The sequence below is a fragment of the Rhinolophus sinicus genome, chromosome 13, assembly GCF_057876585.1.
Source record: "Rhinolophus sinicus isolate RSI-liver-muscle chromosome 13, RSI-T2T, whole genome shotgun sequence".
In the NCBI taxonomy this organism is placed as follows: Eukaryota; Metazoa; Chordata; class Mammalia; order Chiroptera; family Rhinolophidae; genus Rhinolophus; species Rhinolophus sinicus.
The window spans coordinates 49,521,825-49,537,267 of NC_142513.1; the positions used below are offsets into that span (position 1 = coordinate 49,521,825).

The 15,443-nt window shown below is 52.3% G+C and overlaps 1 protein-coding gene across 1 annotated transcript in view; it reads left to right on the forward strand.

Moving 5' to 3' along the window:
• Positions 1–14,622, forward strand: part of MTMR10 (myotubularin related protein 10) — a 46,085-nt gene extending 31,463 nt beyond the window's left edge. Inside the window, exons 11-16 of the mRNA XM_019753216.3 lie at positions 211–280; positions 4,033–4,103; positions 6,555–6,724; positions 8,025–8,195; positions 11,359–11,541; positions 12,076–14,622. Coding sequence (XP_019608775.3) covers positions 211–280; positions 4,033–4,103; positions 6,555–6,724; positions 8,025–8,195; positions 11,359–11,541; positions 12,076–12,666 — 1,256 coding nt within the window. The 3' untranslated portion in view covers positions 12,667–14,622. The remainder of the gene's footprint in view (positions 1–210; positions 281–4,032; positions 4,104–6,554; positions 6,725–8,024; positions 8,196–11,358; positions 11,542–12,075) is intronic.
• Positions 14,623–15,443: the final 821 nt, after the last annotated feature.

A 15,443-nucleotide genomic window follows, 5' to 3' on the forward strand; every position in this document is an offset into this window, starting at 1 on the left:
ATTGTAGCATGTCTTCTTAAATGTTTATATTTTTAAGTGAAAGTGCATGACACTTCCTTAAAGCCAACTTTTAAATATTAAAAACTGATGTGTCACTTAACTGATATCGAGCATGTGAAATGAAGCTTAAAGAGCCTAAAAATGTGTGTATTTATATATGTGTATGTTTATATATAATTATACGTCTGTATAATTACATATGTATTACAGAGCCTTTTGAAGAAACTGAAGAGAAATGGTTATCTTCACTGGAAGGTACTCGGTGGTTAGAATATGTAAGGTTTGTACAACCACTTCCTTTTTTCTTCTTGAACTTGTATGTTTGGAAATAGTTATAGAGTCACAGGCGTTACAGAAATAGTGTAGAGCCAGGACTCTTCATCCAGCTTCCCCATGGCAACATCTCACAGAACCAGAATGTTCTGGTGTCCAGACCAGGACACTGACGGTGCTGCAATCTGCCGTCCTCATTCAGAATTCTCTAGTGTGTGTGTAGTTGTGTGTGGTTTTGGCATGTGAACAGACTCCTGTAGCCACCACCAGCAGGATGCAGAGCTGCCCCATCACCGCAAGGCTCCTGGTGCTTTTAGAGTTGCAACCTCTCCCCACACCGCACCCCACTCCACTGCACCCCACCCTACCCCACCCACTCCACCGCACCCCACCTCACACCAATGCACCCCACCTCACCCCAACACACCCCACCCACAGCACCCCACCCTACCCCATTCCACCCCACTGCACCTCACTGCACCACTCCCCACCCCACCGCACACCACCCCATCCCACCGCACCCCACCGCACCCCACCCAATCCCACCGCACCCCACCGCTCCCCACCCCACCGCACCCCACCCCATCCCACCGCACCCCACCGCATCCCACCGCACCCCACCGCTCCCCACCCCACCGCACCCCACCCCATCCCACCGCACCCCACCGCACCCCACCGCTCCCCACCCCACCGCACCCCACCGCTCCCCACCCTACCGCACCCCACCCCATCCCACCACACCCCACCGCTCCCCACCCCACCACACCCCACCCCATCCCACCGCACCCCACCCCATCCCACCGCACCCCACCCCATCCCACCGCTCCCCACCCCACCGCACCCCACCCCATCCCACCGCACCGCACCCCACCCCATCCCACCGCACCCCACCGCTCCCCACCCCACCACACCCCATCGCTCCCCACCCCATCCCACCGCACCCCACCACTCCCCACCCCACCGCCCCCACCGCTCCCCACCCCACCGCACCCCACCCCATCCCACCGCACCCCATCCCATCCCACCGCACCCCACCCCATCCCACCGCACCCCACCCCATCCCACCGCACCCCACTGCTCCCCACCCCACCGCACCCCACCCCATCCCACCGCTCCCCACCCCACCGCACCCCACCCCATCAGACCACACCCCACCGCTCCCCACCCCACCGCACCCCATCGCACCCCACCGCACCCCACCCCATCCCACCGCACCCCATCCCATCCCACCGCACCCCATCCCATCCCACCGCACCCCACCCCATCCCACCGCACCCCACCCCATCCCACCGCACCCCACTGCTCCCCACCCCACCGCACCCCATCCCACTGCACCCCACCGCACCCCACCGCTCCCCACCCCATCCCACCGCACCCCACCGCTCCCCACCCCACCGCACCCCACCGCTCCCCACCCCACCGCACCCCATCCCACCGCACCCCACCGCTCCCCACCCCACCGCACCCCACCGCTCCCCACCCCACCGCACCCCACCCAACCCCACCGCACCCCACCCCATCCCACCGCACCCCACCCCACCGCACCCCACCCCATCCCACCGCACCCCACCCCATCCCACCGCACCCCACCACTCCCCACCCCACTGCACCCCACCCCATCGCACCACACCCTACCGCACCCCACCGCTCCCCACCCCACCGCACCACACCCCATCCCACCGCACCCCACCGCTCCCCACCCCACTGCACCCCACCCCATCCCACTGCACCCCACCCCACCGCACCCCACCCCATCCCACCGCACCCCACCGCTCCCCACCCCACTGCACCCCACCCCATCCCACTGCACCCCACCCCACCGCACCCCACCCCATCCCACCGCACCCCACCCCATCCCACCGCACCTCACCACTCCCCACCCCACTGCACCCCACCCCATCGCACCACACCCTACCGCACCCCACCGCTCCCCACCCCACCGCACCACACCCCATCCCACCGCACCCCACCGCTCCCCACCCCACTGCACCCCACCCCATCCCACTGCACCCCACCCCACCGCACCCCACCCCATCCCACCGCACCCCACCGCTCCCCACCCCACTGCACCCCACCCCATCCCACTGCACCCCACCCCACCGCACCCCACCGCTCCCCACCCCACCGCACCCCACCGCATCCCACCACACCCCACCGCTCCCCACCCCAGTGTACCCCACCCCATCCCACTGCACCCCACCCCACCGCACCCCACCGCTCCCCACCCCGCCGCACCCCACCCCATCCCACCACACCCCACCGCTCCCCACCCCACCGCACCCCACCCCATCCCACCGCACCCCACCGCTCCCCACCCCACCGCACCCCACCCCACCCCATCCCACCCCACCCCACCCCACCGCACCCCACCCCATCCCAGCGCACCCCACCGCTCCCCACCCCACCCCATCCCACCGCACCCCACCGCTCCCCACCCCACCACACCCCACCCCATCCCACCGCACCCCACCCCATCCCACCGCACCCCACCCCATCCCACCGCTCCCCACCCCACCGCACCCCACCCCATCCCACCGCACCGCACCCCACCCCATCCCACCGCACCCAACCCCATCCCACCGCACCCCACCGCTCCCCACCACATCCCACTGCACCCCACCCCATCCCACTGCACCCCACCCCATCCCACCACACCTCACCGCTCCCCACCCCACCGCACCCCACCCCATCCCACCACACCCCACCGCTCCCCACCCCACCGCACCCCACCGCTCCCCACCCTACCGCACCCCACCCCATCCCACCACACCCCACCGCTCCCCACCCCACTGCACCCCACCCCATCCTACCGCACCCCACCGCACCCCACTCCATCCCACCGCACCCCACCCCATCCCACCGCACCCCACCGCTCCCCACCCCACCGCACCCCACCCCATCCCACCGCACCCCACCCCATCCCACCGCACCCCACCGCTCCCCACCCCACCCCACCCCATCCCACCACACCCCACCGCACCCCACCCCATCCCACCACACCCCACCGCACCCCACCCCATCCCACCACACCCCACCCCATACCACCGCACCCCACCGCTCCCCACCCCATCCCACCACACTTCACCGCACCCCACCGCACCCCACCCCATCCCACCACACCCCACCGCACCCCACCACACCCCACCGCACCCCACCCCATACCACCGCACCCCACCACACCCCACCGCACCCCACCCCATCCCACCGCATCCCACCACACTCCACCGCACCCCACCCCACCCCATCCCACCGCACCCCACCCCATCCCACCACACCCCACCGCACCCCACCACACCCCACCGCACCCCACCCCATACCACCGCACCCCACCCCACCTCACCGCACCCCACCCCATCCCACCCCACCCCACCCCACCCCATCCCACTGCACCCCACCCCATCCCACCGCACCCCATCCCACCCCACCCCACCCCACCCCACCCTATCCCATCCCATCCCACCCCTGGCTCCTGGGAACCACTAATATCTTCTCCATCTGTATAGTTTCATCATTTCAAGAATGTAATATAAACGAGCTCCTTTTCATAAAAGGTTAATGAATTGCCCTGATATAAAAATCAAAATGTTCTCTGTTGAAGAATCATAAATACTGAAGAAATTCATAAAGGTTATTGAGATATATTAACATGTATAGTGAAAAATTAGATTTGCTTGATTTCAGGTTTTTTGTGTGTTTTTTTTTTAAATCTTTGTAGTGGATATTTGATTTTTAACACTGTTTTTCCCTTTCTCTTTCCAGGGCGTTCCTGAAGCATTCAGCAGAACTAGTGTATATGCTGGAAAGCAAGCGTGTCTCTGTGGTCCTCCAAGGTAATTCATGGCTGCAGACACTGGGCAACGTGCAGCCAGCGTGCAGCCAGTGCTCACGGACTGGCCACGCTCAAGTAAAGGTCATTACTCTCAGCCGGCTCTCATTTACTGCGCTGCCGCTGCGTACACTCCAGGTTTTGCACACCATTGAAGGAAAACAGTGGCAGAAGCGCAAAGACTGCACGTAGAACAGAAAGGGCCCAGTGTTCTGCCCGCGTTGTACTTCCTTCCTGTATCGTGGGAGGGTGGGCCACGGCCTTTACTGGATCCCTACGGCGTATTCATCTTGGCAGAGCGTCCTTTGTGTCAGATCTTGCTAGCTTTCTAATTCATGCAGATTTTAGTTTAAAGGCCTCTGGCTCATGCTAGATTGTGACTCTAAAGAAATAGTTTGGTATCGAGAAATTGACTAAGTTAAATAGCCAATAATGTGAATTTTGTCTGGTAGGAACAAACTACAATATAAAATCTTTCATGTAAGCAAAGGGTAATTGTATGTTAAATAACTTTACGGCCAATACATTGGCTAAGGTTGCACATCAGGTTTAATAAACCATGAACTACCTAATTTTGCAATAAATTTATGTTGTATAGTATACAAGTGTATAGTCCTCCGGAGGCTTACAGGAGTATTTTTACCGCCTCAAGTTCAACTGGCTTTAATAAAGTAAAGGCATTGAAAACCCTTATGGGGTAGAAAAGAATAGCAGCGCACTGTGAAGTCACCGTGAAATGACACAGGGTATTTAATTCACAAATGCAGGCAGGGCTGGCAGTGCGGTGTTCTCTCCTCTCCCGACCAGGGGCGCTGTCACTCCTGCGTGGTTCTGCTCTGCACATCTCCTCATGCTTTGGTCCTGACGTGAAAGGCCTCAGAAGAGAGACTGAGCCAGTACTTCACTAGCACTGCCTGATACACTGTTACAGACTGTGCTCAGCAGTGTATTGAGGTTTAACTTCCATATTATAAAATTCACCCATGCTGAATGTACAAATCAGTAATTTTTTGTAAGTATACAGAGTCCAGTTTTAGGAATTTTCTGGATGTTTCATAAAATGGAATTATACAATATGTGGTCTGTTGCCTGCGGCTTCTTTCATTTAATATTCATGTTTTTGAGGTTTATTCATGATGCATGCGTTAGCAGTTTGTTCCTTTTTATTTCTGAAGAGCGTTCCATTGTTTGTAAATACCACAATTTACTGGGATTTTGATAGGAATATGTTGAACCCATACATAAAGTTGGGGAGAATGCCACCTTAATATCGGATCTGCCAATCCATGAAATGAATGACTCTCCATTTATTGGGATTTCCCTTCATTTTGTCAGCAGTGTTTTATAGTTCTTAGAGGCCAAGTCTTACACTTGTTTTGTCAGGTTTCTTCTTAAGTGTTTTGTTTTTGAGGCTGTTGTGAATACAGTTATTTTCTTAATTTCATTTTCTGGTTTCTTGTGTACTCAGATGGTTTTGTGTAGAATTTCTGTGACTGAACTGACTGTTAAAGTAGTTATTTTGTGGGTTCTGTAGGGTTTCCTACATACAGGACCATGTCCACAGAAACAGTTACTGCCTTTCGGACCTGGATGCCTTTGATTTCTTTTTCTGGCCTAGTTTCCAGTACAGTGTGGAATGTGAGTGGCAAGAGCAAACCTCCTTGTCTTGTTCCTGATCTCGGGGGGAAAGCAGCCAACCTTTCGCTAATAAGAATGATGCTAGTTGTAGGTTTTTGTAGATTCCTTGATCAGGTTGAAGTTCCCTTTCTATTCCCAGTTTGCTGAGAGTTTTTATCCAGAATGAATGTTGGATTTTTATCACACATGACCATGTTGTTTTTGTACTTTACTTTATTAATATGGTATGTTACTTTGGTTGACTGTGAGATGTTAAGCCAACCTTGTATTCCTGGGATAAATTTGTTCATCCCTGAGGTAATTTGGTTTGCTCGTATTTTGTTGATGACTTTTACAACTAATCATAAGGGATATTGGTCAATAGTTTTCTTCTGATTTCTTTGGCTGGCTTTGAGAGCAGGGTATTACTGGCCTCATAGAAAAGGACACCAGCTCTGAAAGATGGGAGGGAAGCATTTGCCTCCTTTTCAGATGGTGGGGGACAGTCCTATTCCTCTCGAGTCACGTGTAGAGTGGCCAGTAGAAAGATTACATTATAGTTAGTGTCCTTGACAAAACAGAGATAGAATGGACTGTCGAAAGGTGTCTCCCACAAACCATTGAAATGCAAGAACTATGAGGGATGCACTTCTTTTTGGAAAACACCCATAGAAAAGGCCATCTCCCATTGAACACTAACTTTATTGATCTAATGAGATTTTCTAACGTGGGTTATTTTGAAGGTACAGAAGACTGAATTTTCTACTTTACCTCTCTTTCCCTTTCTTTCTCAGAATTTTTCTATGTGGTAATCGTTTTCTTTCTGTTTCATTGACAGAGGAAGAGGGAAGAGACCTGAGCTGTATCATAGCTTCTCTCGTGCAAGTCATGCTGGATCCCTATTTTAGGACAATTACTGGATTTCAGAGTCTGATCCAGAAGGAGTGGGTCATGGCCGGGTATCAGTTTCTAGACAGATGCAACCACTTGAAGAGATCAGAGAAAGAGGTAACAGAATCTCCATGCTTATTTCCAGTCTGTGAATGTGACAAGATAAACCTGACGTCATCGTGTGAAGAGATGTTCCGTCTGGAAAAAGACGAGGAGGCTTTTTTAAAACTGCACTTAGTACATCGTGGCTTCCTTAGTCTAATGCAGGGGTGTCCAAACTTTTTTCAATGGTTTTCACCAAGGGCCATATGCGGTAAAATACACAAACAGCCGGGCCACTCACTCGAGGTGAAGTACGTATTGCCTCACCTGGTTTATTTAAGTAAACTAAATATATTTTTGGAATTTGCTGTGGGCCAGTTAACAATGGATCATGGGCCGCAGTTGGCCCGTGGGCCGCAGTTTGGACACCCCTGATCTAATGGATTAGAGTCCAAATTGATGCACTTACGAAGAGTATCGAAACCATATAGGCAGAATTCTGAAGAATTGTCTATTGAATCTTCAAGTTGAAAACTACTTGAAGAAATAATGCATTAACGCTTCGGCAAAGCAGATAGCCAGCACATTAGATATTTTTGAAAATCCGTTTTGGAATACCACGTTTTCTTCAAATGGGGCGCATGTGATGAGGATGGAACGTTTGGGAGGGACAGCTCGGTGACAGCTGTGAACCCTCAGTGGCTGCCTTGGGTCCCCAGTTAAGCTGTGAGAGGCCCTGCGGTGTCTTATAGTCAGGTTGTTTCAGAGCACAGTGTGGCCTGTGCTACATCATGTTTGATAACGAAGTATGTGATCTGAAGAAACCTCAGCAGTGAGTACTTCGCTTTGAGAATGCGCAGGCTCTGTGGGGTCTGCTGGGGAAGACACGGCAGCTGTCATCGGCTGCTGTGCTTGGGGTATAGCATGTGAATCAGCCAGAGGCTGATGACCGCTCTTTTCTGAAACTGGGAAGTTTCTGGAAGCTGAGCCTGCAAGGTCAACTGAAAGCTAATTACAGAAGTTGTGTTTTGGTTTTGTTTTTTTTTGTTGTTGTTCTAAAGAACTGTCTCGGGGATGGGCTTAAACACATGTTTTACTGATCCCCGTTTGTACAGTGACAGCCTGTACTGGTTACTTCTGCAACTTTGCGTGTTTCGTAGGCAAATCAGGGTTGTGACATTTATCACGGGGAACATCTTTGATATAAACTCTGTTTAATCTCCTCACATGGCCCGTAGCTCCACTTAGGAGCCAGGTGCTTTAGGCGTCCATGTTTCGTTACTAATCTCATCCTTAATAGCAGTGATAAATTGGGAAGTAGATGAGAACAGCTGAAGGACGTCAGGTAACTCCAGTTCCGCTTTGTCCTTGCCAGGCCCCCTTGTTCTTGCTGTTCCTGGACGCCACGTGGCAGCTGCTGGAGCAGCACCCATCTGCCTTCGAGTTCTCCGAGACCTACCTGGCTGTGCTGTGCGACAGCACACACATCTCACTGTTTGGCACCTTCCTGTTCAACTCCCCGCACCAGCGCGTGAAGCAGAGCACAGTAAGTGGCACATGGCACGGGGCCGGGGCCTTTTTTTTTTTTTTTTTTTACAACTTTATTGGAGTTGCCTTGAAGTGCGTATTTAAAATACCTGATTTAAAACTATTTCAGTTACCGTTTTAAACTAATGAATGAATTTTCTGAATGAATTATTTAAAGATATAAAATCCAGGAACTTGTTTCATTTTAATGAGTATTTTATGTATTTTCCTCTGATGTCTGTTGTTTATAATAAGTCAGTTTAAAGATTTAAATTAACTCCCTTACATGTGCTCTTGTATGTATATTTTCATATTTGGCTGTCCGGTGGGCACGCAGAGACGTCCCGTTTGAGGACATTTCCTTCCTAGGTCCGTAAGATAGGACTTGTCTGGAACAAGATTCCTTTTCTTTAAGAGCTATGTGGAGAAGGCGCCTCAGGGGACATGCAGGCATCTGCTGGACTGCGGTTCCCTGCGGCGCTGGCTTGCCACCAACCCGAGACCCACGTGCCAGCCTGCAGTCACTTTGGGTCAGATTATCAGTTTCCACTCACAGCTCGTTGACCTAGAGGAAGGTCTCGAGCCAAACTTGAAACTAGCTTTTGGTTGCCACTGGTGGAACTTTCCAGAACCACAAGTTGTCTCCTACATTTGAACCAACAGCAGGAATGGCTGGTAAATGCTGTAGTGATGGTCGAGAGAAACAGGCAGCTCCTGGGGCCTCTGGAAAGCCTTTCTAAGAAGGTGGCGCCTCAGCCTCAGCGGGAAGGCCTGGTCCAGGCAGTGTGGCCTGGGGCGACACTGAGCCAGGCTCCTCGTCTGTAAAACGGAGCCAACGGCGGGAACAGTTTGTAAACTCGGAAGCATTGTGAGATTCCCCTGAAGAAATGTGTTATTCAGGGTTGTGGATGGAAAGGATAAAATGCCCGGCACTGACGGAGGTTTTATTCAGGCTATTGCCACAGGGAGAACTTCATTCATGGGGGACGTCCTGGGCAGGAAGGGGCCTGGGGGCTTACTATAGAGGCTGGAGGGAGGTGCCCCGCAAAACAGGTGAGCCGTGGCAGGAGCTCCGTCGGCGACACTGAGCTCCGTCCCAGGATGTTAGATCAGAGCATTGGGGAAGGAAATGGTTCTGAACTGTAATATATTCTGTGCCCCCCTAAGAGCCTCACGTCTCCCGGGGTCACACCGACAGCAGCCACAGGCTCGGGGCTCCTGGGGGAAGACTGTTCCTTCAACAGACGTCTCCGTTCCCTGGGTAGCGTTTCTGTGCCCCTGCCTTTGTTGCGAGCTGGTCCTTAGGGGCTGCATGTGCCGTCTTCGCTTCCCCTCTCCCTTCACTGCCCCGCACACCAGGCACGCGTGCACACGGACACAGTGTGAACCTTCCAGTTTCCATAGGCTGGGAAGTCAGGTCGCCTGTGAGACTGAGGTGTAAGACGAGAACACATTCCTGGGGATCTCCGCGCCTCGTGGGGCCCGCGTGGAGGACCAGGGGGCCATCCAGCAACCTCACTCCTGCTTCTTGGTGGGATTCTGGGTCCGCCAAGATACGGTTACAAACAGATCACACAGGAGTGAAGGCTTACAAGTGCCTTTGGAAGCCTGTCTGCTTTCTGCGCTGTGCCCTGGTGCTGGACTTCTTTTCTGAAGCTGTTCCTGGCACATTGTCGCATGATTCAGTCCCTCCCTCGGCGCCTTGTATTCATGATTTAAGGGAGCCACCTCGGAGCTCTTCCGGAGGGAGCTGCCACTGCCGTGCAGGTCCTGTTCTCAGCACTGCTGTCCTCAGAGCTTCCCCACGGCCATAGGCCAGAGCAGTTTCCTTCTTTCCGTTCTCAGGCTGCCATAGATGCGAGTGGTCAGGTGCTGTTTGTGGAAAATCTGATCCTTTTCCTCAGAGAGAGATTTTCAAATTTCACATAAAAAAAAAAAAAAAAGCATGGCCATTTTTTATATACTTTCCTAGGGGCCGTTGAAATGGGTCAGGGTTTATGTTTTAGTGGATTTCAGCTCTTAACAATACTGTTCTAAAGCAAATGGATTGCTTTTATCCATGCATATAGATGATGAAATTTCAAATAACTGAAAAATAATTCTGGGTACATTTGGTGCTTTCATGAGTTGTTTTCCTGATTTGAAATAGTAACGTGCCCTGTGCTGTTCGGTACCTTACCCATTTCCTACTGGTCCCCAGCCAGCACTGTGGCAGGTCACGCCTGGCTGTGGCGTAGCAATGGCCCCTAGCGGTAGCACTTGTTTTCCAAGTAACATTTAGTCTTTGCCTTTTCTCTCATTTCCAAGGAATTGCTTTCTCTAGAACATTTGGAGACTCCTGAAAGGTACAGAGCAGAAAATAAGAATCAGAGAGTTGGGTGTTGGGGACGTTTCCTTCAGAGACGAATGGATAGCCTGCCTTTGTCACTCGCCAAGACGAATTTCCTTCCTTTCTCCAGTCCTCACGAGGCTGCGCAGTGGGAGATGGTTGCTCTTTTTCTTTTCCACGTGCAGGAGGCCTGCTATTGGTCCATTGTGTTGTGCTCCCTGGGGGGGCTGTGGTGGGAAGACCGGGTCACCAGGTCACCAGGCTGCATGAGCCCAGAGAGGGGCCACACGTGGGCTCCTCTGAGCACGGGGCCCAGCTGTGCTGTGTGGCTGTCGTGGTCTTGGCCAAACCCTACGAGCACAGGGAGTGGGCTCCATTGTCCTTCTCCTGGTCACTGCCCAGGGGACATGTGGCTCTCCACTCAGGGAAAAAGTGTAAGATACATGGCAGTGATTCTGTCCACAGACCAGGCTTTGTACCTAACAGACAGTGGTGTAAATATGTGATTGTGAGCTTAATGAGTGAAAAATAACCTTGACCTGTGTGGTCTCCCGTGTGGGACATTTGACTTCTCGTGATAACACACTTGTTGCCCAGAGTGTCCAGCGTCCTTGATGTCTTAGGAAGCGAACCGCTGTGGTCGCTCACACAGGGGATGAAGTGGCCCTCCGGCCTGATGCCACGAATGTCTCTTGTCTGGGAGTCAAACGTGCAGTTGCGGTGGGTCCGGAGTGGCTCCACTCCTGACAGTGTAACCTGGGTAATGATGAACAGCTCGGCAAACAGAGGAAGTCATGTGAGAGCATCTTTAGTTTGGCATTTTTCACAAGTGTTCAAATCTTTTGTTTTGCAGGAATTTGCTATCAGCAAAAATATCCAGTTGGGTGATGAAAAGGGTTTAAGGTTCCCCTCGGTTTGGGACTGGTCTCTTCAGTTTACAGCCAAGGACCGCACCCTCTTCCATAATCCCTCGTACGTCGGGAAGAGCACGCCTTGCGTACAGAACGGCTCTGTGAAACCTTTCAAACGGACAAAGGTAAATGAACAAAATACACTGACAAAGAAACCCCTGCTCACACGTAACCAGAAACATCTTTTCAGAACACGACTCGGCCAGGGCAGGTTTTTCAGGGGTCGTCCCCTCTTTAACTGAAATGGCTGTACCTGGACTTTTCTTCTTGGTGTGTGAGGCCCACCGAGCCCTGGGCAGCTCTGAGCGTGGAAGGCCCCACTCCTGAAACCCATTCAGTCCACCTGCTCTTTCTAGAATCAGCCAGTCTAGGTTTTGTTCCTAACCTAGAAACCTTAGAAATTTGCCCTGAAGCACATTCATGAGTAGGGTGTATCCGCTCCCCACCCCACGCAGGCTCGTGGGATCTCCAGGCAGTCAGGACCTCAGCAGCTCAACCCCGTGGAGGAATAAGTCTCACCAGGGAAGGGACTGAAACGTTCTTTCAGGCCGACGTTCCACCCGTTTTTCGTAGCCCAGTTTATTTTTGCCCTTGCACCTTCGCTGCCTCTGAAAATGAGGGCAGCCCCGGGGCAATAACGCTCCTCTCTTCCCGTGCAGAAAACCTACAGCTCCACGCTGCGAGGGCTGCCAGCCTCCCCCGAGAACGGGCTCCTCCGTGACCAAGCCTTCCTGCCGCGGAGAAGTTCCTTAGTCCTGCGAGGGAAGCCGGCCGCGCCGCAGCCCGCGGGCGGCCAGGACGCGGGTGTGGAGCGCTACTTCCGCGAGTGGCGGGCGCGGCCGGCCGACCCGCACGGCGTCCTGCTGCCGCAGCTGTCGGGCGCGCACATCAAGCTGTGGAAGCTGTGCTACTTCCGCTGGGTCCCCGAGGCGCAGATCGCGCGCGGGGGCGCCATCACCGCCTTCCACAGGCTGTCCCTGCTGGCCGACGAGGTGGACGCGCTGAGCAGGACGCTGCGGCAGCCGGGCGCCGGCCCCGTGCCCTCCGCCGAGCAGGACCGCAGCAGGATGTACTTCCGGGCGTGCGGCCCCCACGACACGCCGGCCACGCCCGAGTTCCTCTCCTCCTCCTTCCCCTTCTCTCCGGTGGGCAACCTGTGCCGACGAAGCATTTTAGGAACCCCGTTGAGCAAATTCCTAAGTGGGGCCAAAATATGGTTATCGACGGAGACACTGGCCAATGAAGACTGAAACGGAGCCTTTTCTCAGCAGTGCGGGGGGAGCTACGGACCGTTTTCCTCCGAACTCAATTGCTAACCTAGGCGTTGGAAGCCCTGATAATTTTATATGTAAGAGTAACCGTTGAAATTTGCACTAATGTTTAAAAACATGCTGAATTATGCTCGTTCCACAACATTTTTAGCAGATAGGCATAAACTTTTTTATGTCCTCTTTCTGTCATTTTAGGTCTGGCTCATTTTTAGGTCATTTGCAAGGAGGTGTCCTCCCACTTTTATTACTGTGATCAAACTAGTCAGGTTTTGTCCGCAACCTTAATTTTGTCTTCATCCATGTTCCCTGGCACCTGATTAGCAAGCCAGAGAGGCAGGTGTCAGGAAAGTTTAGAAGTTGGTGTTTTGTATCTTTTTAAAGAAGCATCGCTGAACCTCCCAACAGGCGTTGGTAGGTATTTGTGTACTTTCTGGTCAGTCTGTTATGATTTCTAATTGAACTCCCCTGAGGGTTCCGTGTTCACCCAACGCCGTAATTTATTCTAAGTCACTCTGTTTGGGACCGTAGATCACTGTGTTTAAAACTGAGTTTGCTTTTTACTTCTTAGGACTAACTTTAAAACGATATGCACTGTTAACTTGACAAGCGTTTGCTGTAGGTGATAGAACTAAACGTAGAAGTGCCTTTGACGTTAATAGTAAGGTATGAATAACAGTAAAATGTAATTTGTTTTTAAAATTAGGGAGTACAAATCCCAGTGCATATTACAAACAGGCTTTCCACACTAAGCCTCACACTGATAGCCAGGGGTCCCCAAAGCCACGTTTCCACCCCTCTGAAAGTCTCCGAGGACACAGCAGGCTGGGGGGCGGCCACTGTCTGTGGTGTCGGGAGTGGCTGGGCGACTGTTGGCTGCACTGCGCCCACCCTCCAAACCAGAGGGCTTCCCCTCAGTATCTGCAGGGTATGAACTACTGTTGGCACGTTCCCGGGAAATGACTGCTGAGCTGAGTCAGGTCACCTGCACAAAAGCCCCTCCTCCCTCAAAGGTCTTAATGCTTAGGAATAGAGAACAGAGAATTAGAACACGCCGCTCTCCAAATACTGCCTTAGGAGTACAGGGTGAGAACAGCCCCGCCCGACTTCCGCAGCCGTGGGAAGAGGAGGCTGCGAGCAGGCAGGTGATGCAGGTGTGAGGCTCCCTTGTTTTCAGGTTGTGTGACGTGAGCCTCACTACGCTGTGTGTGGGGTCAGAACTGTCGCTTATGGTGGCAGGGACGTTTGGCACAATCCCACCCCCACACACACCCTCATTCCCTGTTTAAAAGATGTTTTCAAATTTGGCGATTTAGTTTCTTAAACTGCCATCGTAAGCTTTAAAACACGTTTATAGTGAAATGTCTAGTTAGCTTATCTCCTTTACTGAAACAAGTTTTTTCAAAAGTGTGTTTTACCTTTGTATGTTCTATTTGAATTATTTGTCTTTTTAAAATTGTTTGATAATGTCTCTGGATTTAAAGGGACAGAAGTTCCTATACGGTGTCTTAGAAAATTCCTCTTGGGGGTAAACCCAATGTTTTTTGCCAACTTGCCTAGAAAATAAGGGCTTTTTTCAGTTTATATAAATAGCACCGTTGCCATTAAACATTTTATAGTCTTTGATTAGAAACCAGTCTCAATCCCCCTAAAACACCACAGCATGCCCTGCCATTGAAAGTGTAGTAATTCTCCCTTTTTCATTAAGCTGCTTTTTTACTACAAATTCTTCTAAATTTGTTACCTTGGGGTAAGGGGGACATGAGCATTTATTTCTCTATAATTTTCTTCCCTCACACATTTTTTTCAACTTCTTTAGTAATTATTTTAATTTACGAGTTTAAAAACAATTAGGTACTATTAATACTGTTTTAAAATTGAAAATGTGCATATTTTTGTATGATAATCAAATGCAGTAAAATACGGTTTTTCGTGTTATTTTTGCTGGACAGTTGTATCATGATTATTGTTCCACAATTTATCATGCATAATATGAAAAATAATTCCAACGGCTTTAAGTCCTGGCCACGGCAAAGCTCTGAACCTCTGCCAGCAACAGGGTGACACGGTGACGGAGTCCAGACCGTGACCCTGTGCCACCTGGATGTCACACAGCTTGGACTTCCCAGTATTGAACCTAAAGATGTACAGTGTCTTACTGTTGTGTGACAGGAGCCAATTTAAAACCAAAAATGTCCTAACTTTATTTAAATATATTATTTGTGCTCAAAGAAGGTGAAAACAATTCTGTACGTCTTTCAACAGAATCTGCTGAAGCAGTGATGTCAAGTCGTTAAAAGCTGCCCCTGAGGGAAAAGCAAGGCCTCTGTGCCTAAGATTGACTTGGGCTTCAGTAGGATGAGCGGGGAAGGTGCGGGGCCTTGTTCAGCAGCAGTGAACGTGAAGAACGTTCTGAGTGCTCAGTAGAAGCCCCACAGAATGGTTTGGTGTAGTTTCCATCACGGATCATCCACAAGAACCCGACTGGAGGAGGGGAGGCATTTCTCCCAACCGTACACGAGTGTGTGCCGTGCACTCAGCATCTGCTTGCCCCAGAAGCAGAGATGGCGCGCCTCTTGGCTGCGGGTAAGGCCCTGTGGGTGTGAGGGGGGCCATGCCCTGACTTGCCGTCCATTTAATAAAGAAAGAAGCCGGGAGTAACATCTCCCGAAGGCCCCAGAACCAGTCTCTGGGAGACGGGGATCCCCGCCCCTGACTCCTGGGCCCCTTGCTCTGATAAAGCACCCTCCCCACTTTCC